Consider the following 20548-nt stretch of genomic DNA (forward strand, 5'->3'; position numbering starts at 1 on the left):
AACAATCGACACGTGTGGCAGTGCATCAAACGGGGAACATTTTTACGCCACATTAAAATGTTTGAGCGTGTGCCAAATACAAATTAAGCTCAAGTTGTTTCTGCCTTTTCGGTGTATGCTATTGTTAGCATTGATTTATTGATCATAAACATCGAGATCGGTACGATACAAAACACATTCCTTTACCTCCGCTTATTAGTAACACCCGAGGCCGACCTACAGCACAGAGGGAAGGTACGGAACAAAGCGCAAGATGGCTGAAAATTGGGAGTTGCTGGTTGCGGGATGCTGTGGGATACAATTAATGTATGTGTATTAATGAGTTCACGACCTGATCGTATTATTTACCAAAGCTTCACCGTGTTCTTTCTCCACCTTTGCCGGCATCGATAGCGTGAAACCATATGGTGTACCAATTTCACCTTCAAAACAAACAAACCAAGGTGCCCTCCTAAAACGAAAGAGGGAAAGAAATTGGCAATAGAACTTGCTGAACAATGACTCATACGGAGGTGCTAAACATTCTCTCGCAGTAGAAAAAGCAGGATGGAATTTTATTTACACTTCATCACGTCACAAAACACACACACAGGTGCCGACAAAGAGTGAGGTCCACTTTGGCACTGGAAAAGGAACGAACGCACTCAGGCGATGGTAAGTGGAGCCCTGTATTATGATTTGCATTCCATTGCTCTCTGCATTTGGCACAACAACAATCGAACTGGCCTGCCGTTTAATTTCCAATCCCATTGCCGAAAAAAAAACACGGCCAGTTGATCGTGTCTACCCACCTTCAACTGCTCGATCTCCCTGCCGCCTACGGCGTAATTCGATAATGAGTTCAAACTAACGCCTAATTGCCCAGTAACACGGTTCGTCATAGTTAGCCACCAATTAGCCAGCACGCAATCAACGCTGACGTAAACATTCTGCTTCCGACGCTTCCCTCCAGCGTTACCAAACCCTTTCAAGAGTACAGTGAGGGTGGTGATCGTTGTTCCTGTCCCGCGCGTGCCTTTCCTGGGCCTTGGCAATGGCGAAAACAAGTACGCCTGGGTGTATATATTATTTCGCTTCGTATCAATCACTCCCGGCGGCGGCTCGATACCGGACAACTGTGTATCGGGTTCAAAACAGTTTTCCCAAAATAGATCCCGGCGGCCACACGCCTAGTTCACGCTTACCGCCACTTCGTAACGGTCGTGTGGTCGTGTGTGTGTGTGTTTTAAAGCAAAAGCACTTTTACCTCGGAATTGCAACCCCCTCGCTCCAGTCGGAACCGAATCGAACATTGCACACTTCTTCCGTTCCGAATCGCCATGCTGGACGTTGTTTATCGGCGAGCGCAAGCCGGAACCTGTGTTTGTTTACGCCAACGATAGTCGGAGCTCTTGCTTTTTTTCTGTTCTTGTCTGACGAGATAGGTTGGCGTACCGAGCGAACCGGCAAGATTTTAGCCTCTTGTTTATTTCACTTGTTAGGAGATGCGCTTTAGCGCGAAGGGATAATGTCTTGCACATTAGACAGTTTCAGCAGAATTAAGGCAACAGTCATCAACCCATCGCAACCACTGCTCTACTGCACCGTACACCATTCGACGTAATATGCGCACTTGTCTCGGCAGGCTTTTGCATGGTAACAGTTGCAGCAAAAATGAAACGAAAAAAACATAACCACACAGCTGCCACGTGGCCAGATAGTGTGGTTAAACGCACCAGAGACTTCAGTTTTGACAACTATGTGGAACTACACCGATTTGAGATGAGCGGGAGGGAACATGTTATAGCTGGTCCGGTGTACCGGAGGTCTTTGAAATAGGCCCAGAATGTGTAAAGCTCTTTTTTCACAATCAGTGTGCTGTTTGGAGAGTTTGGTGAGAGCTTGATTGCGTGGAATGGGAACTAAACATTAACTCATACGAATAAATTAGCATCACAAAACAGGCGGATAACCGCACGGCAAACGAAGAGAAACTGCACGTGGCAAAGGTAAAGGTTGAATAATGTATAGATTGTAGGGTATTATATTATGATAATTCTTTTAATTTGAGAAGAAATCTCTTCTATTTATGATTCCAAATTTCTGGTTGCAAAACCACATTCTGAGATTGATTGTAGAATGTAGTCAATGAGCGTCGACTGCTGTTAGGCTGAATATCTTACTGTCAATGTCTGAAGAGTAGAGAATTGTACATTAGAACATGCTATAAGAGATAAGAGATAACTGATAAGAGGTCCATTTGGATATTTAGAAGAAAGAATGACCTCTATCGATACTGTACACGTAAAATAGAAGATCCTAAGGCTTAAACAAGCGATAGTGACGTGTTGGATTTCGAACGTAAGTGTGTGGCATATGTAAAACAAACTGTTTAATGTTCTGTAATCTGTGAAGCATTTCTCGTTATCCTATAATATAATATCCTATCCAGTCTATAATGCGTCACGGTACTTGTCATCATGATCTATATGATAATGATCAGATAAAACGTTATAATAAATACGATAAACAATAAATACAATACTGATTATTGTTCGATGCCACAGTTACTCGTACATTTTAGATCTTTAAACCTAACCATTAGATCATTTTTATCTCAAAGATACTCCTTCTTACTCTTGTGTTGAGATAGGTTGGGTTGAAACAGACCATCATTAGCATTACATGAACATGAAATTGAACCATTCTGATCAACTCGACGGATCTAGAAATAGCCCTGCATGAACAGGCAAGGTCTGAGCATGAACGAATAGCTAAACCTGATTGTTTTTCTAATACTTTGTTTTACTGCCCTCTCTCGTCATCAACCGACTATACTGCTTAGAATAGCTTTATGGACCAACCAAGTTTCTATTTTACACAAATTAAACTGATTAAAAATGCACATTCTACTAGCTCCGAGTCGCCTGTAAGAACTGTGAGCTGATAAATCATGCTTTTCTTTTCTCGTACTTAATTCCGACCTTAAATGAGACGATACGAATGAATGGTTCGACGGGCTAGACGAGCTACCTCCGCTACAAACCGGTTCTCAAAGGTGTGTCTGGCTCTACTGGAATACAAGAAATAAGAGTGACAACCTGTGCAAGAATTTCATACAACGCTAAACTGGGAGAGGAACATCTTCACCCCACGGAGACTAGACATCCCCTCAAACGGAGCATGTAAAACTAAAGATGTAGTCAAATTGTCACGTCGTGTCGCCCCGTACGCATGGGAACACACGTTGTCCGGTTCGCAGTGATCTATCCGGTTTTAAGGTTTAAGAAAGAAAAAAAACCTTAGTCCCTCCAACCCAACGCTGTGTGTGTGGACTTTGGTGGTTTTAATTTTCTTTTCTTTATTCATTCATTTATTCATACCTGCCACCCTCCTCCTTGGGAGGGAGATTTTGGGTGGCATTAGAAACCCCAGCCCCGTCTCCGCAAAAGGTAAATAAAGGCTGCGATCACGTCTTCACGACCCGCAACGTTCGCGACCATCAGCTGTGAACGGGGACCCAGGGACGTAAAGGAATACTAATGGACACGGACGCGCACACACAGCTGTGGGTCGCTTCCTGCTTCCCCCCACAGAGCTCGGTGACGATTGTCCCTTCCACCGGGGTATGTGCGATTGCTGTCCAGGTTCGGTGTGACGATTCAATGGCGGGGAAAGAGTGGGCATTTGTCAATTTAACCACACCCATCGCGCGGGGGATTTCTTTCAATTTTTTTTTTTGGTTTTGGCCAGCCTGTAAACGCGCACTGTTTGTTCTTCGGGCGGGTATAATTCGCATCTTATGCGTACGGTGTCTTGTTTGTTTTTCTCATTCTTTCGATCTCATCAAATGTGGCGACTGATAAGCTTTGTGTCATGCGCATGAATGGACATAAAGCAGCGTTGCTTCGCCATGCACCGCGCGATCGCACACGGATGTGCTAAAAGCAACGCTTGCTCGATCCACCACAGCACGATCGTGACCTTCCACGCAACTTAGAGTCCGATGGAGAGGGCGTTGTACTGTTACCCCATCATCTCCCGCCGCTTTGGGACCAGCAGTTAATTTAAACTGCTTTTTCCTGCTCGCTGCCTGATTAGAATCTTAGGGACGTTTTTCGAGGGATAACGAATTCCCGGTTTTGGGCCACCCCCCTGGGGAGCGCCCTCGTCCCTTTCGGTGAGTGTGCCAGGTGTTTGGAGCGCTCGGAGCTAGGAGGACACACGGCAAAGTGTCGTGTCGGCTCTACCTCGGCGCATTTGTCATGCAGACACGGATGTTTGGCGTGAGCCGTTGGAAATTGACTAATATTCCACTGTCTTCGACATCGGCGCGCATCACCGCGTTGCGGCAGACACCAAATATCAATGGCCCAAACGGCCAAGATGGTGCCAAGCTTGAAGGTTGTGTGTGTGGCGCAACGGTCGGCAATATCGCGCAGCAGAATGATTTGAATATTATTGACCCAGCGAGCCAACCAACCTCCGATGGATGGAGCACAAATTCCTCCCCATCGACCTCCAGGCATTCGCCCCACCGATTCCCTCTCTATCTAACGGGGGCACACAGCACTACCACCACCAGTGGTGGTATTTTTCTTTCCCATTTTTTGAATTTTAGAGTTTAGCCGGATTTTCAACACTTTTTAAAGCTTTTTTTGCTGTAACGATAAAAAAAGCCCAACCGGTTCCTTAACGGGAAAAAGAGGGTCAATGTCTGTTTCTTTCGTTTTTTTTTCGGTGAATGGGTGGAGAAGAAAAATTTGCATGCCGATGAAGAATGAGTCTTGGCCGCTTTCGCGTTGAAGTGGTTGTTTCCTCCCGATTAAGACAATCTGCCTTCTGCCAACCCGCTGCCGATTAGAAGGTGCGGAACGAGCTGACGAGCGAAGGCAGGGCAGATTTTTTCGGGGGTGTTGGATTACGAAACCCCCTGGTGGTGAGATCCTTCGCCAAGGGTCAGCCACCGTTCAGGTCCTCCTTGAACGATGGCGAAGGTGTTTTGGGTGGGGCGACAACTACACGCGTACAACACGTGGCCATAGCCTTCTAAACGGTCACTTAGAGGGGGGAAGGGAGCGCGCATCTCGATCGTGATTCGGAAAGAGAAAACTGGACCACAAAGACGCGTCCCCCGGTGAGAAGGTGGCCGTGGAGGGCTGTCAGGGCTAAGGCTATCCGACGGGTTGGGGGATTGCGACTTTATGTTTTTTGGTTACCGTTGAAGGCAAACGGGGCGCAAACGGTTCGTCGTTTTGGGAGTTCGATGAATTAGCTGTTTTCAAATGCGTCAACCTTTGAGCTGACTTTCTGCTGCGCACTCCACTGCGTGGGAAAGCCTGCCCCAATGATCGCATAAGGGGCCGGGAGGGCGGAGGTTTAGCGTATCTTAATGAGCATGTGTCTTTGATGATTCCGCAGCGTTACTGTCGCCTGGTAACAAAGCCCTTGCGCCTGCCCCCCCCCCCCGGGAGGTGTTATACAATGCTGCCCTCCGGATCATTGCCGCGCATGGGGCAGGAGAGTGGGACACGATGCTTTAATGCCGGGTCATAGCCATTGCAAAGCAGCAGCAGCAGCAGCAGGCTTTCCATTATCGCTCCAGTTTTGCGGTAAAAGGAGAGCGAAGGTCACAAAAGCTGCTTTACGCAATACTCCGTGTCTTACTGGATGGGGTGGAAGAACGCGGGGGAAGGACAGCAACCACGGTGGAGAGGGAGAGAGAGAGAGAGGAGGTGAAGGCTGGTTGATTTAAAAATATCCTACAAAAAGCCTACAAAATCGCGCTCAAGTTCCCACAGACAGGCTGTCGCGTAGTCGCGCTGTTGCTAAGGCGTGTAGCGTAAAATACAAACGGAAAAACGTGTTGCTGTCGGTGTAATGCCCTCCCCACCCGAATGGAGCGATCGAAAAAGCATAAGAAGATCGACACCGAGCACAGCTAATCCAAACCAGCTGAAAAAGAGAAAGAGCTCCTTGGGCGGACTTGGGCCAATTCGCGGCGAAACCAAAAGTTCACCCCGTACGAAAGCAGCGCACCAGAGAGTGCGTGGCACGGAGGGAGTGTGTTCTTCCGACGCAAACCCAATCACGCGCCTCGGGCGGTTTTTGATCGAGCCCGCTGAAACACACACACACACACTCGTTCCCCCTTTCACTGGCTGTTGGTGTAACCTACTTCTGATCCTCTGCCGGTCCGTCGCTCCGGTGCGCCGGACGGCACCGCAAACGTGATCCGACCTGATAAACGCTGGTGTGTGTTTTAGCCCCAAAAGAGAGCGGCAGTTCATAAGACGCACATCAACACACGCACACGGTGCAAGATCGTCTTCGAAGGCACAGCACAGCTTCAGCCAGCCAGCGGGAACAACAACAACAAATTTGCTACAAAACGGTACGCTTGCTCCTGGCGGCGACGCGGTGGCAGGGAGTGCGTGGTTGCGACTTTTCCCGCACCGCTGGTGCACAATCTTCATTCATCGTTTCTCTTTCGCTGGTTCGCTCCATTGGTCCCGGGGGTTCGCCCGTACGCCGGCCGCGCTGTGATGCCGCGAGAAAGTGCCGCGCAAAATTCGAAAAAGTGAAACTCTTTTGATGACCCACATCCATCGGAGGCGTACAGGCGATGTCGGCGGTGGATGAACTTTTGTGGGGAAGGATTGCCCTGGAGGGAACAAATTGGCCGGCGTCGAGTGGAGTGGATAACAGGTTGCACCGAATAAAATGTCGCCACGCCAAGGGATCTCTTACACTTTGCGCTGTAGTTGTGGGCAAGTTATTTGTTTATATCAATATGCACCAGTTATGTTGCAATAATACCCACCAAACAGAACCACGCACGTCTTGTCCACCTGGCCACCGGCCCACAAACTGAGCACGAATGCTCCAAAAATTAAACCGCCTCAAACAGTGCAAAGAGCGAAGAAAGGAAAAAACATGCCATAAAAAGTGCGTTTCTCTGCCACCAAAAATTTGCCACCATTTTTCACGCCCAACCTCTGTCGGCTCGAAGGCGCGTTTGTATTGCGCACGTGAATGCCATGTGAATACATTAGTTACCGCATTCCACCGAGGCTCAATCATTCCCGATGTGACACTGTCTTTCGCGGGAATGGAGGAAGGTCTGATCGCTGCCCTACTTCACGCGCTCTCGCTCTCTCTCTCTCACTCCTGACAAATCCGGCAAAAGATGAAAGCGAAAAGCCCAACAGCCGCTGACAACCCTGCCAACGACAAAAGGTGCAGCAACACTGGGCACTGGGTTGTGTGCAGGAAGGCGGATACGATTCGAGGGAAGATGCAACAACACAGGAGTTCGAGCGTGCGATTCGTTCGATAGGATGTGGTAGCAGCAGAAGCAGTAGTAGTAGTAGTAGTAGCATAGAGTGGCCACTGAAATCATCATGTAGTCCCACACCCTTTCCCTACGCAACGTAATTGTTAATGATAAAATAAAATACCTAAATGTTCGATAAAGGCTCGCCCGCCATCCTCGACGGGGCATTGATGACAATGGCAGACGACAGCCGCGGGCGCGCGAGCTCGCTCACACACACTCACAGTCGAAGTGATCGCGCCAAGAAAGTGAAAGTTACGTCACCGCAGACCGCGGTGCCTGGCGGGACGGACGGGATTTCAGCCAAGCGCGTCGTCGTTGTCGGCTTTAGTCACTCGCGCGCGCTGGCCAATGACATCCCTCGCCGTGAGTGGCTGTGTTGTTGTTTGCCTCGGCGGAGGAAATAGGTCGGGACGGCTGGGAGGGTGAGAAATGATTTCTAAAAAAAAGGTCTTTCTCACTGTACTTGAATACAGCACCCAGCAGAGAGCAGCTTTGATGAGAGGAAACATTCAGCATCCAAACAATTTCCAGCCACAATCGATCAGAGTTCAATTTCTTAAATTTGTCAATCAACACAAACAATTACAACACACGTAGAAACACACAAACACACACAGAGTATGGCAAAGAAGTGTCCTCACGATCGCTCGGATGAGGTGCCAACTCGCTTACGACATATGCTACGATCGAACAGTCGCCAGCATAGGCAACCAACTGAGAGCCAAACCACACGGCATCGCCGCTCTCGTGAACCATCCGCCAAGTTTTTAGCAGCAGCATTAAAACCATCTTTATCTATTTTTTATCACTATAATGCAATCCAAACACATACACTCACATACACACGCAAACGGCAAATATTGCTAAAAACATTGCAAAAAGAAAACGACTTCCATCTACTACCACTACTACCACCACTACACCAGGGTGAAACAACTCACCCTCGCACCCATTCCCTTCCGGTTGCATTCTACCGTCGTCCCATCGCACCAGTTCATTCAAGTTTTGGTCCGGGCCCCGTCGACATCGTGACCACTTTGTAGAGGCACCCTGCCGTTCGTCACCCATTGCCTTGCCCAAGTCTCCAACGGTTTCGACGAAAACCGGTCACTCCGTGGTTCCGTGACGCTAAAAGATCGCTATGTGCGTGTGTGTGTGTGTGTGCATGTATGGCAGTTCCTCTGGTAGAGGAAAATTGTGCGTGAGTGTGTGGGTGTGTGTGTGTGTGTGTGGGTGTGTGTGTGTGGTTGTGCTAGTTGACGACTGCGTAATCAACATTCCCGCACTCCTTTACGCACAACAAACCCTGCCCACCAATCGAACCTCGAAAACCGAACCGATTCACACCCTTTTTGTTGCCTTTCGATCGCTCCGATCACCCACCCCGGGTGTGTTGAGTGATATCGCTTCAACTCACCACAACCACTCACCCCTCTTGCCCCATATGTTGAACCCGTTTGGACAATTTGTCAGAGACTGGTACGCAAACCAAGAGCACCCTTCAACGGTAGTAGTGCGGTGTGGGTGAGAACGGCAGGCACGCTAATGTGCCTCCGGGGGCCACCGCTGCTCGCTGCTCATTGCCAAACAGCAACCGTAGGATCATTCCTGATGAGCGGTGCTTAGCGCAATGGGCAGGTGTATGCTATCCAACCATCGGACTAGCTACCCCGCGCCATCTCCCCGGAGTTTAGCTCATTCGCAGCGAGTATGTGTGTGGATTGGTTAATTCGTAATGTAACACTAGCCGATCCATATTGCTGCCCCGTATTGCTTGTTCGTTCGATTTTCCACCACCGGTGTGCTGCACCGAAACCGCGCGAGAACCAGCAGCAAGCGCACTGAGGTTTCGGTAAAACAAGTCAGCCATGTTACCGTGGACCGTCTGCAGTATGTTGGTGCTGCATCACTCGCACCGTCAGGAATAGGCTGTGCATACGGTTGCACTCTCCGGTCATCACACCACACCACCAGGTGCACGCGATTAGCCAAGGGAGGACGACGGCCAGAAAGCACGGACCAACAAAAACCGACCCAAGCATGCCAGTAGGTGAGGCAAGTGCACCTACTGTCCGCGCGCCCGCTCAAATGATATTCACACACGGGGGCTGCCTGTTTGAGCAAGACCAGTTTGATCGTTGTGCAGCAGAGATTGCACGTCCCGTCCCGTTGTCGCACGCCGATTGCACGCTTCGCGGCAGCGCAAACGCTCGTTAGTGAGCGCCGCTGCCGTTTAATGGGATCTTTAGCAGCAGCATTCTCTCTGGACCCACGCGGGGCAGTGCGGGGAGCGTGACGAAGCCGCAAGCACTTTGCAGCAAGGCACGATCGATCGATAGCATCACGCTCAATTAAAAGATGGCCATGCAAAGGAGCATCCCAGGTTAGAAAACGGGATGTTGTATACTTTCACTTTCAATCCATAAGGTCAGATGGAATGGAACCAGACGAGCTTTTGAAGATGCGATTTTGCCGAATATTTCAAACCGAATCCCCGACGTTATCACAAATGTGCTTCCAGTGATTTATTGTGTTTTGCACATAGCATGATTAAAAAGCAACATTCAACGACAATTAACTGGATAGCCTGCAAAATTAACAACACTCTGAGACGTTTGACGTTAGACTTCCCAGAAACCGCGAGTGAACCTAATGAACATCTTATCTATTAAATGTGGGCAGTATTTAATTGTTTTGAAAACATCTTCTTCCCAGAAAACTACAATCAAATTGGGGTAAAACCCATCTCACGGCAAAATATGTGGGAAACAGGGTACGTTGTCATTTAGTTTTGTTGTACTTTGCTCAATAGGCTAGAAGTAGAAGTTCTGATTTGGTTTTGATTTCCTACCATCCAGCTAGGACTACGGTGTGGAAAATGAACCCAAAATGTAACTATTTTGTTCAAATATAATTATTCTTAAGCATTACAAATTCTTCGCCTTAAAAGGTTTTGTTACTGGTATTTTAATCTTTGTCAAGCATTCGATCTTAATCTACTGAATGGTCTAAAACTACCAAAAAGGTATCCTCTGAGAGTAATTCAATTCTCATTTTAATCTCTTAGCAATTCTCGTAACCGTTTACTAATCCAATCTTTTCCAATTCCAATTTCTATGAGAAAAGTCTACGACTTACTATCCCGAATCATATAAATGCTATCTTCGCTTAATTCCAGTTCTTATATGAATATTATAACGTTATAGAGCAATCGTCTCAATGAAGATGAAACTTGAAACCCATTACTGTATTATTTTCTGTGTCTAAACGGACAATAACTTCAATTAGTTCCGGAGCGCAACTAATGCATTGGCGCTCTTGGAAAACCATCGAATTTCTGAGTCAGCGATCACTCATAAAATTGTCGATCGGTGGAACATTCAAAGCACGGATACCTCTCCCAATCGACATTCTCAGTCTCGAACTCCAAACGAGCAACGATGACGCAAACAAACAATCCGGATGTACCAAAGAGGTTCTGGATCGTACTGGATCATGGAAGTATACATCGGAGTGAAATACCTTTCATGATTATTGAAGTGCACATCGAGGAACTTTTATAATACATTACAGATCAACATTATTGAGATATTTCTAGATATTTGAAAACAAAAACCCTCTATTCTTTACCACACCAAGAGATACACTAAGATTTTAACAATCACTTTACAAAATAACCAATAAATCTAAACAAACAAACAACACTAACAACCCATCTTTTCGCATCCTCCGTGTGGGGGAAGGTATACAAGGAACGATTGGCATTGCAATTGCCACGAAGCATTAATCAAGCATCATATAAACACACAGTACACCAAAATAGTGCACCAGCTAGTTGAACCCCAATTTGTACCCCGTTCGTGATTGATTGCAACCAAAAAAACAATAAAAACAAGGAAGAAACAAAAAGAGAAAAACCAAACTGCCACCAAAACCAAGCAGCACCCATCATCCCAACTTGGGGTGCTCCGTCATTAAAAACTCACTTTTACTTTTCACCCCTCACATGGCCCCGAATAAAAACGTGTCCGGGCGTGGTGGCACGTTTCTCTCGCCGCGTTTCTACATGACATATATCGCACAACACGTGAATGGGGAAAGAAGGAAACGGGATCATGTAAAAGGTACGCATCCAGGGCAATCAACAAAAAAAAAAAGTAGAATGAACTCAAAGTATGGCCCCAACAGGCGGTGGACGGGTGCTGGGGGGGAAGCTGATGGATAAATATAGTGCGTCGTTGCACTTTCGAGCCGGCTGCACTTTCAAGTACTGTGATAAGCTGTACCTAAACAAAAAGAAAACCCCTCTTCACTGGAATGTTCCGCGTCAAGTGCAGCGCTGCAACGGAAATCCCCTCTGCAAAGCCCCACCACAAACGACGGTTCGATCGACAACAAGGGCCAAACACTGATCGATTATTCCATCCCGAACAGAGAGCCCAACACAACAACAACATGTCTACAGTCCAACGCACATGTCGCTTATCTCACCAATTCTACCGCACGAAATCGGCATACAAACGGCCCCGATTAGGGAACGGGAAATATGAAAACCGGGTTGCGCAGAACTAAAAGGCTTAATATTCCTCGGGTGCGTTTGGCACGCAACGCAAGCAAACAATGCGGCGGCGAGATCGTGCCGCGTCAACTTTACACGTCGCCCCATTTCAGTGCGGCGCGAAACATTGTGTACATTCCGGCAGTCGCACCACCATACGAAACATCCTTTAACCAAGTCACGCTGGTGCGCCACTGTGCGCCTGTATGTGCGAAACCTTAATCCAAAACCGATAACAACGCGCCACGGAGCCAATCGTACCATCTCGCGGTAGATCGCAATCGCGAACACACCCTGGCGTAAAGCAGGCGTCCAGACATGATGCACGTCCGTCCGGGTCCCCAGCCAAGCCGGGTCGCAGCTCTTTGTATGATGATACTGGCGCGATCGCGGTGCTTGCATGACGCACGGTGATGTAATTTTTGGTAGTGGTGGTGATGAAGGAGGATCACATGAGGATGAGGTGAGGGAGTGCGCACACGGGGTAACGGTACAAGCGCGCGTTGTTTCGATTATTGGTGATTAGACGATTTTTGTGTGTTGTTTTATCACTCTTTCTCCCTCTCTCTCACGCACATTTTAGTTTGTCCGGTTCCGTGGTATCTTCCTGGGAGCGGCACGGAATCAACAATTGGATCGTCGCTAAAGCAATACATATTTGTATGATCATATCGATCGTTAGTAGGAATTATTGATCCCACGGAGATCCCCAACACATAAAGTAACCTTATTTATGCTGCGAAATATGCTTTTTTTACATAAAAATAAAAAGTGAAATTGACGATGCCAACGTGGCTTTGTTGAAAAGCCTTTTTTCTCCACCCCACAGGTTTTGCCCCATCGGCTACAAAATAATTGTGCATTATTTCGCATTCGTCTGTTAGCGCACGGCTTACCGAATCGTTCCATTTCCTCACTGTCTCTCTCTCTCTCTTCTTCACCCGCACCACACCACAAATGATCTATTTATGCTAATGCACCTTTCCCTCCGTGTCTTGTCAGGTGGTTTTGATTGTTTGGCGCACTCGGACACACCACCATCATTGTGTGTTGCATCATCTGGCGCGATGGGTTGAGCGGGCGCGGGTGGCGAGGCACCGGTGTGGTTCCGGGCATCCGGAACGCCTCTGTTACATATGCCCGTACACGGCCTGGGGCAATGGACGTGACCGTCGGGCTGCCCGACCTTTACCACACACCTATCGGCCATCGCATCCATACTGGTTACCCCCCATGGGGGTGGGGGGAGGGAGTTTGTGGCAGCTTTCCGAGCGTTGCTGCGGGACCACGGGACACGCAATAATACACACTATCACACCATTCCGATCTTCAATCCACAATCGATCGACATCGCAGCTTGAAACTTGTAATGCAATGGATGGGACGGGAACCCGGAACTGGATTCGATGCAATCCAGCTGCCCTCCCCCTCCTCCACCCACATGACCGTTTGGTGCCTTTTCAAGAGGATGTGTGTCTCAAGTGTGGTCCCCTTCCCAGATGCATTATTGAATTTGGAGCAGTTCCAGCGACGGTTTTCGGAAAAGCAACCGGACGTTGTCCTTTCCGCTCCGCGTTGCTTCGTGCCTTCTTCCATCTGCAAGGTTGTGCATCGACCTACACACACCAGTGTGTGCGCTAAGCGGACGATTTAGTTTACCGTGTTTTCATAACGTCGCTACTTAAAGCGGTACGTATCAATTGAAAATAAAACTTAAAATGTGAAAGCTTGAGTGACATTGGACGGATTTTCAATTATGGACCGGAAATTCCTCTCCATCGTTCATCGTCAGTCCGTGTGTGGTTTTTCTGTGATGCTTTTCCTTTTTTTCCTGCTGCACAACTCAACTGTGCTAAAAACTGATTGTAGTAGCTGTGCCATAAGGCAGCAAAATTGCTCGTTTTCAGTACAACAGTGGACAGCTCTCCCAGCCCGTACGCGTTACGATACCATCGGAACAATTACAGCAACGAACGACCGAGTATTTGGTAGTGGAATAAATCGGTTCAATTAAAAGGCAATGAACATAAAACCGATAAAACATCGCGCACTGAAACAAAAACAGGCGCTTCTATTGCTTTGTCACTAACTAAAACGAAACCAAAACAACAGTTGTCTTTACCAAGTCTGTTCCATCCTTTCCCACAACGTCCTAATTTAAAGGGGGCAAAACAGAGGGAGAGAGATAGAGAGAGAGAGAGAGAGAGAGAGAGAGAGAGAGAAAGAGAGAGAGAGAGAGAGAGAGAGAGACCACAAATTCGGCCACGGCGGAGAATTCACAAAGTGGTGCAATATGATGCAATAAAGAAGAGGCCACACACCAGCGCCAAGTCGCCAAATCGTCATCACCGTCGGCAAAGGAGTGTAGCGGGAGAGCAATCTCTTGACGGTATCACGCGCCATCGGTGACGTTTTTCGTGGCCTTTGAACGCGTGTGCGTGTGTTGCGCTTTGTTCTGCGGCATCCTGCGGCGGGGTTTTTCGCCATCCGGATGGTCTTGATGCTGCGACCATACCGTGTGCACACACTCACACACACACAAGGCCAACCAGTATCGCAGAAAAGGATGGTTCGAGTCGCGACATATTTCCTCACATCAGCTGGACGACGGCGGCTCTCGAGGTTGTGGACCGCGGTTAAGTAATCGGTCGTGTGGCGCTGAGTTTGGCCATTTGATACCGCCGCCCGCAGTTGTGAGGTCGCCGGCGGATTGCAGCGAAGTGGAAGGGATTAGAAAGCAGCAGGAATGTGTTTAGTCAGAAGGGGGGGAGGGAGGGACTCGTCAGCAGTGGGAGGAAAGCGGGTGCACTGTGTTATGATAAGCGCGAGAGCAGCTCTTACCTGAGCGGGGTCCTGTGTGCCTGTAACACCAATCTGGGGAAGGTTCGAGAAAAGCGAAAAAAAAACACACACACACCTAGAGGACTTTGGGCTGGCTGGCGGGCGGATGGACACTACAGAATCCTGTGGGAGATGGTGCCGATCGGGATGATTGGACCGCCCCTCGGGACGTAACGGTGGTTGTTGGCAGTGTTTTGTTCCCGTCCGATTATGCAGACAATTTTCTTCGCTCAGCTGTGCCGTGTTGCTGCGGCCTGCTTACGCTCACACACTCGCGCGCTCTCACTCGCTCCCTTTCCGTTCTGTTCGCACTGCTGGCTTTGCCCTGTTCGCATCTAGCACACGTGCACTTCTGGGGAACCTGCCAGTGTGCCGTCGGAGCAGTCTTATTCGCGCACACACTCGCACTACTGCTTTGCGGTATGCGCAATCCGGTATTCGCGGACTCTTTCTTGGATGTTTTCTTTTTTCCCTTTTTTCCTTTTACAAACTATCCCGTTCGATTGCACCAGCCTGACCGCGATCGGGTTCCTTCATTCATACATTCTAGTACTGCACTTTTGACACTTCTGTTCTGGTGTGCTGCTCACACTGCCGCCAGTGGTGGTTTTGCAATCTTCGCCCTTTCCCTCTCGCTCGCAACGGGATCGGGTTCTGTCACGGGGGCGCGCGCGTTTGACAGCGCTTTGTTGTTGTTTATTGTGCTCGCGAGCAGACGGAGCACAAATCGTTCTGGTTGCACAATTTGGTGATGATGGACAACTTTTTTTTCTCTCGTTATGCACTATTTGCGGCCGAATGGCACTGCTGCTTCCTTTTTGGACTGGAAAATTTGTTTTCGTATCGATACACCCACACAGACACACACGCACACTTGAAACTAAAAACGAATCACAGTCTGGAAACGGCTGCAAGTGTTTCCTTACGAGCAGCAGATTTGGGGCTCATCATTCTCGATTACAATGCTTCTCTCGCGCACACGTTGCCGTACGGGACTGTAGAAGCAGTAAGGAAAATCGCCACAAAATCGCTCCAATTACACCTACACTCGAGCCGATGCGCTCGCCACTCGACACACTTTGTGACTAGCGGAACTGGCTGGCACAGGGCTGGCTACCTTCCAAGCGTTACCCACCGTTGAATACCGAGACACGATAGCTGCTCCTTCCAATCGCCAGCGAATGAATGGCCACCCCGATCCATTGCAACTTTTACCGCCCAACACCGCACACATACCGACAGCCACACACACAAACACACACGCTGCGCAGCAGCATCAAATTTGGTGTGTGTGTGGGGGGGAAAAAGGTGCACCACTCAGGCGAGGCACCCCGTGCTGATCAGGTCACCCGCAGAAATCCGCACATCATTTGGCGGTTTGCTAAACATCGTAATGTTAACACTTTCGTCCACTTGTTTCACCACCGTGTGTACTTGTTGGATCTACATCCGACAAGGAGCAAGGTTGTGTATTTTACCTCAGAAAAATTGATCCGTCTGGAAAAGCTACAAATTTTCCAGGCAAATAAAGATAAATATTGGAGAAGCGAGATAGAAGATTACTGCGCCTTTCGAGTCCGGTTCGAGCAGGTTGGCTCATTGCGGCTGTGTGAGTCGAGTGTGGCAAACAAAACTGAACGACTTTTTTGGAATAAAAATGAGATTTTTGTACATTCTCCTGGTGTATACAATTTTTAAACGTTCATTGTTCGTCTTTCTTTATTAAAATTGTATAAACATACTGGTGGATCTTTTTGTTTTTGTCAGACGTGTTGATTAAATAAATATAAAAGGTGGGGCGCACAATGGTCGCTCTCTCCAATTTACGCAAGATTGACGAATACCTAGCGGGTCATTTGACCCCCACTTAAATGCATTTAAAATTGTATTCATACATAAACTGAATTAAGCGATCTAATAATACCCCTTTTTACAAATAAATTTGCTTTCAAAAAATAGGAACGCCCAAAAATAATCGCGTGAAAAGATGAACGAAGCTAAATTTAGCAAGTAAAGCATCGAACATAAACTCCACCGCCTTACGTTTGATGCTGAAGAATGAACCATCCCAGTCCATTTGCTTTCCGGGATTTACGTTCAAGATTTTTTTTCAGTAATTTGCAATTCAAACGCTTTCATTCCATTCGTTCGAGAAGATAATTTACATTTCAGTTGTGTTGTATCTGCGCCATCTCGGAAGTGTTGTGGAGAACAGTGAGTTAGAATAATTCCGAAGCGGTGTCGATTTTGGTTAACTGAAGCTTTGGATATTTTTGGACGTTTTGGACGGAACCAGCTTGACTGGACCGGAAATAGATTGCAAAAACTGCAAAGATTGTTAGATGCTAAGTAGCTTATTTTTAAAAGTGAGGTAGCAACGTCACTATCCACGGTTTTAATCTTTATTTGTCAAGTCGCACTACGCTTACAATTATGGATGGAATGAAGGCACATGGTGCACGCCGTAACGCGCACGTTTTGGACGGATATTTACGATACGCAATAATTTCTATCAAAGAGATTCAATTGCTTCTAGAAGAACACCTTCAAACAAACCGCTGCTAGGGAGATAAGGAAAGACGTGAGTGTGCTGCTGAGTGCCGCCGTCGAGCGATAGATGACCCACGGAAACACGGTAATGAAGTTTTCCGTCTCCTGCCAAGGGTTTTCACCGTCGTCAAAGTGCATCGGGCACTGGTCCCGCTCGCGCTCGTACTCCGTCATGTCGATCGCCACTACCGCACCTTCGGTGTAGTTCCACGAGGTGACGTCCTGATTGATATCGCAGAACGCACCAACCGCCTGCGACATCAGCACGCGGTTCAGATCCGCCCGCTGGTACACCCAGCAGCGGTACTTGGACAGCGGATCCAGATCGTCGTACGTGATGAGATAGGATTTCAGATTTTCCTGCCAGTAGCCGATACACTTCATGCGGTAATCCGGATCGCTGTAGATGTCGATCGGCCGGCCGAGATAGTCCACCGACAGACAGTAGTCCGCATCGATCATCATCTCCTTCTGATCGCCGTCGCACACGGAAAAGTCCGAAATGTTTTGCTTGCAGCGAATGTCCGGCCGAGGGCTCAGCGTAACGCCGCCGAGAATGCGCGTCTTGAACGGCGCCTCGCCCTTCTGCGTGAAGTTAAACTTGCCAGCGACCGGGCACCGAATCGGGACGGGTTTGGCCGCGAGCAGCAAATCGTAGCGCCACTGTTCCTCGTTCTTGAACTGCTTCCACGAGCACACGGTCGAAAAGTCGTCCTGAATCACGGCCAGCCCCCGGCGGTAGCGGATCACGTTGTGATGCTTCGGGACGAAGTCGAAACAAACGTAATCCGTCTGACAACCGTCCACCGTTAGGCGGGCGGTCATGATGCGCGAGTCCCGCTGCTCCCGGCACACGTAGATCGTGCGGCGGTAACGCGATTGATCCGGTTTGTACGTTTCCACGATGTGCGTTTCGTTTATCTTTACATCACCGTCGATGTTGGCGGTATTGATCCACTCGCCGGTAAAGTTTTGCGGGAATCGGCACCCCGGCTCGATGACATCCGCCTTGACGGGTGTGATGCGCAGACGCTCGGGAGATTTTTCGACCGTCTTCAGCGTGTTACATTCTGCCGTGATCGACACGCCCAGGTACAGATCGTCGTCACGATTCTTCAAAAAGCATCGATATTTTTCGTCCTTTCGCGATTCCTTCGTGTTGGCCACGGCGAAATAGTGATTCTTGCCGATGAACCAATCGCCCAGACAGCTGTACTCCACCACACCGTTGAAAGTTTCCGCCATCCCGATGCACTGCTTGTAGGTGATGTTAAACTTTTCGTTCGATATTAAGAACTGCGTGCCGGCCTGCTGGCAGGAGTGAATCCGTGCATCCGGATGGTCACACTCTCCAGTGAAGCGGAATCGATTCTGATAGGCAAACTGCCACACACCCTCAAGCGACGAGCGACAGTTTACGGGCACGTAGTTTTCGTTGAACAGCGTTATTAACTGCTGATCGGTCGATCCACGGCATACCCGCTCGATGGTGGGCTCTTCGTTTGGTCCAATCGTCACACAAACAGCTAAAAATGTGGAAGACAGTCATGTTAAAGCACACGATCGGAGGGTTGGCTTGCGGGAGTGGTTCCGAGGAGTACTTACATTCATATTTTTCGAATATATTCAACGTCCTGGGGAACGCGTGCACACAGTGGTAGCACTTTCTGCTGCGGAAAATGAACGTGTAGTTGGAACCTTCGCGCAACATGTTGATGAGGTCGCCCCTGTCGGACATGCTGTGATCGTCGAGGACGGTCAAGGTAGGCCTTCCCGTTTCCCACGAGAACCATGATCCTTGCAGGATTTTCGGAATGGTGTAATTGTATCGCGCTGAGACGTGAGCCACTGAAACGGATAGGATGCAGATGCAGATCAGAACACCACGGACACGGATGCCATTAAAAAGCAATTAACAGGATCGTCTAGCAAAGCACAATAGACGCCTAGTCCAAACAGCCCCGCCCTGTTAGCACCGAACGGGCAAACGCAGAAGCTTACCGCCGTACAGCAGCACCACCAACAGTTCTAATACTTGAATCGGCTTCATTCTAAGCCTAGAACGCAAACTAAACTAGTTTCGTAACGTTACACTAAATAATCGAACACAAAATGAACGAAAACATTGATCACACCACGCCAATTGTTTATGGAGCTGGTCTGTACGCCTTTCTGCTTTGTGCGACGCTGTGATTCACAGTGTGGCCAGATTATTTTGGCGGTTTTCGATAGGCGCATCAAAATTTTATCGGTAGTTTTCGGTAGGTTAAAACTCAAAACTTAACTGAGTTAAAAAAAGTAAAAACGAAAGAAGTGTTAAGTGGGATGGGTGGGGGGGGGGGGGGTAATAATGCGCAAAATGAAAGTTCCATTTCAAGAGAATATGCATCCTTTATCTAAGATATAGATTAGGGTCAGCGGTTACACAAATGAAGGTCTTTCTGAAGTGTCGATGTGAAAATTGTACTGGGAATTCTAAGCCAAAGAAGAACTAAGATGCACATTTTTTTCTCAGTGGTGGCAAGTTCTTTTTCTTGGGGCTCCACCCGACCGCTTAGGGCCGCAGCAGTGCTCCATTGGATACAACTTTATCGTACGTGCTGTCATTTGATTTCCGCTGGATTACTTACTTTACTTTTACTTATTTTTATAGAGACTTTGAGGTCTAGCTCATTCGCCTCTTCGCTGGATTAATTAGATTGATTTGATTGTTTGGCTGAGTTTTATAGTTCAATGTTTAAAAAAAAATGAGATTTTTTCCTTCAAACTTTAGATTTTCCCTAGACATTGGTATTTCTGGTCACTTTGCCCACAGGGCAAGGCGAGCTTTTTTGGCGGCCACCGTCGCAAAACCGTCGCAAAACGTCAAAACCGGCGTCGCATGTACTGCAAACCGAAGTCGCCAGCGAGCGAAACTCGCAACGATTTCGAGGCGCTGGCGACGGTCGTTTTTGACGTTTTGCGACGGTTTTTGACCTTTCGAGCGAGCTTTTGCCCTGCGGGCCAGAGTAGCCAGATTATATTTTCAGATTTCGGCAGGAGCACTGTTGAGAACGCGACAATTTAAATTTAATCAATTATTTTAACGATCATTTTTTTAAACTTTAACCACCGACAGCTAGATTCAAATTAAAATTTTAAATGATTTTTTTTTGACGAGCGATTCTCGAAATCCACACAACTGACATTTTTTACTTATTAGGAACAATAAATTTTAACGGATCAAATTTTGAATTCACAACGAATGTACAGGCGGTCCCCGAGATACACGGTACCTCTTA

At 48.1% G+C, this 20548-nt stretch overlaps 2 protein-coding genes across 3 annotated transcripts in view; both read right to left on the minus strand.

The window, feature by feature from the left end:
• LOC120951773 (3-hydroxy-3-methylglutaryl-coenzyme A reductase) overlaps positions 1–16308 on the minus strand; it is a 38443-nt gene extending 22135 nt beyond the window's left edge. The window contains exon 1 of one of the 2 annotated variants that reach the window (XM_040370675.2): positions 14794–16308. The gene's annotated coding sequence lies outside the window, so the exon portion shown is untranslated. Of the gene's footprint in view, positions 1–14717 lie in introns of both variants that reach the window. The other variant, XM_040370674.2, reaches the window with a different exon arrangement.
• Positions 16309–17105: 797 nt separating this feature from the next.
• On the minus strand, positions 17106–19476 carry LOC120950943 (uncharacterized). Its single transcript, XM_040369369.2, has 3 exons — positions 19269–19476; positions 18873–19115; positions 17106–18793 (listed from the first exon to the last, which is right to left on the minus strand). The coding sequence occupies exons 1-3, from the start codon at positions 19315–19317 to the stop codon at positions 17250–17252; spliced, it is 1836 nt and encodes a 611-aa protein (XP_040225303.2). The 5' UTR covers positions 19318–19476; the 3' UTR covers positions 17106–17249.
• Positions 19477–20548: the final 1072 nt, after the last annotated feature.

The sequence above is a fragment of the Anopheles coluzzii genome, chromosome 2 (genome assembly GCF_943734685.1).
Source record: "Anopheles coluzzii chromosome 2, AcolN3, whole genome shotgun sequence".
Classification (NCBI taxonomy): Eukaryota; Metazoa; Arthropoda; class Insecta; order Diptera; family Culicidae; genus Anopheles; species Anopheles coluzzii.

Coding starts and splice junctions, on each gene's coding strand:
- LOC120950943 (XM_040369369.2), bottom strand. CDS start 19,317: ATGAAGCCGATTCAAGTATTAGAACTGTTGGTGGTGCTGCTGTACGGC. Junction 19,116..19,268: donor GGTGGTGCTGCTGTACGGCG/GTAAGCTTCTGC, acceptor TATCCGTTTCAG/TGGCTCACGTCTCAGCGCGA. Junction 18,794..18,872: donor TATATTCGAAAAATATGAAT/GTAAGTACTCCT, acceptor CCACATTTTTAG/CTGTTTGTGTGACGATTGGA.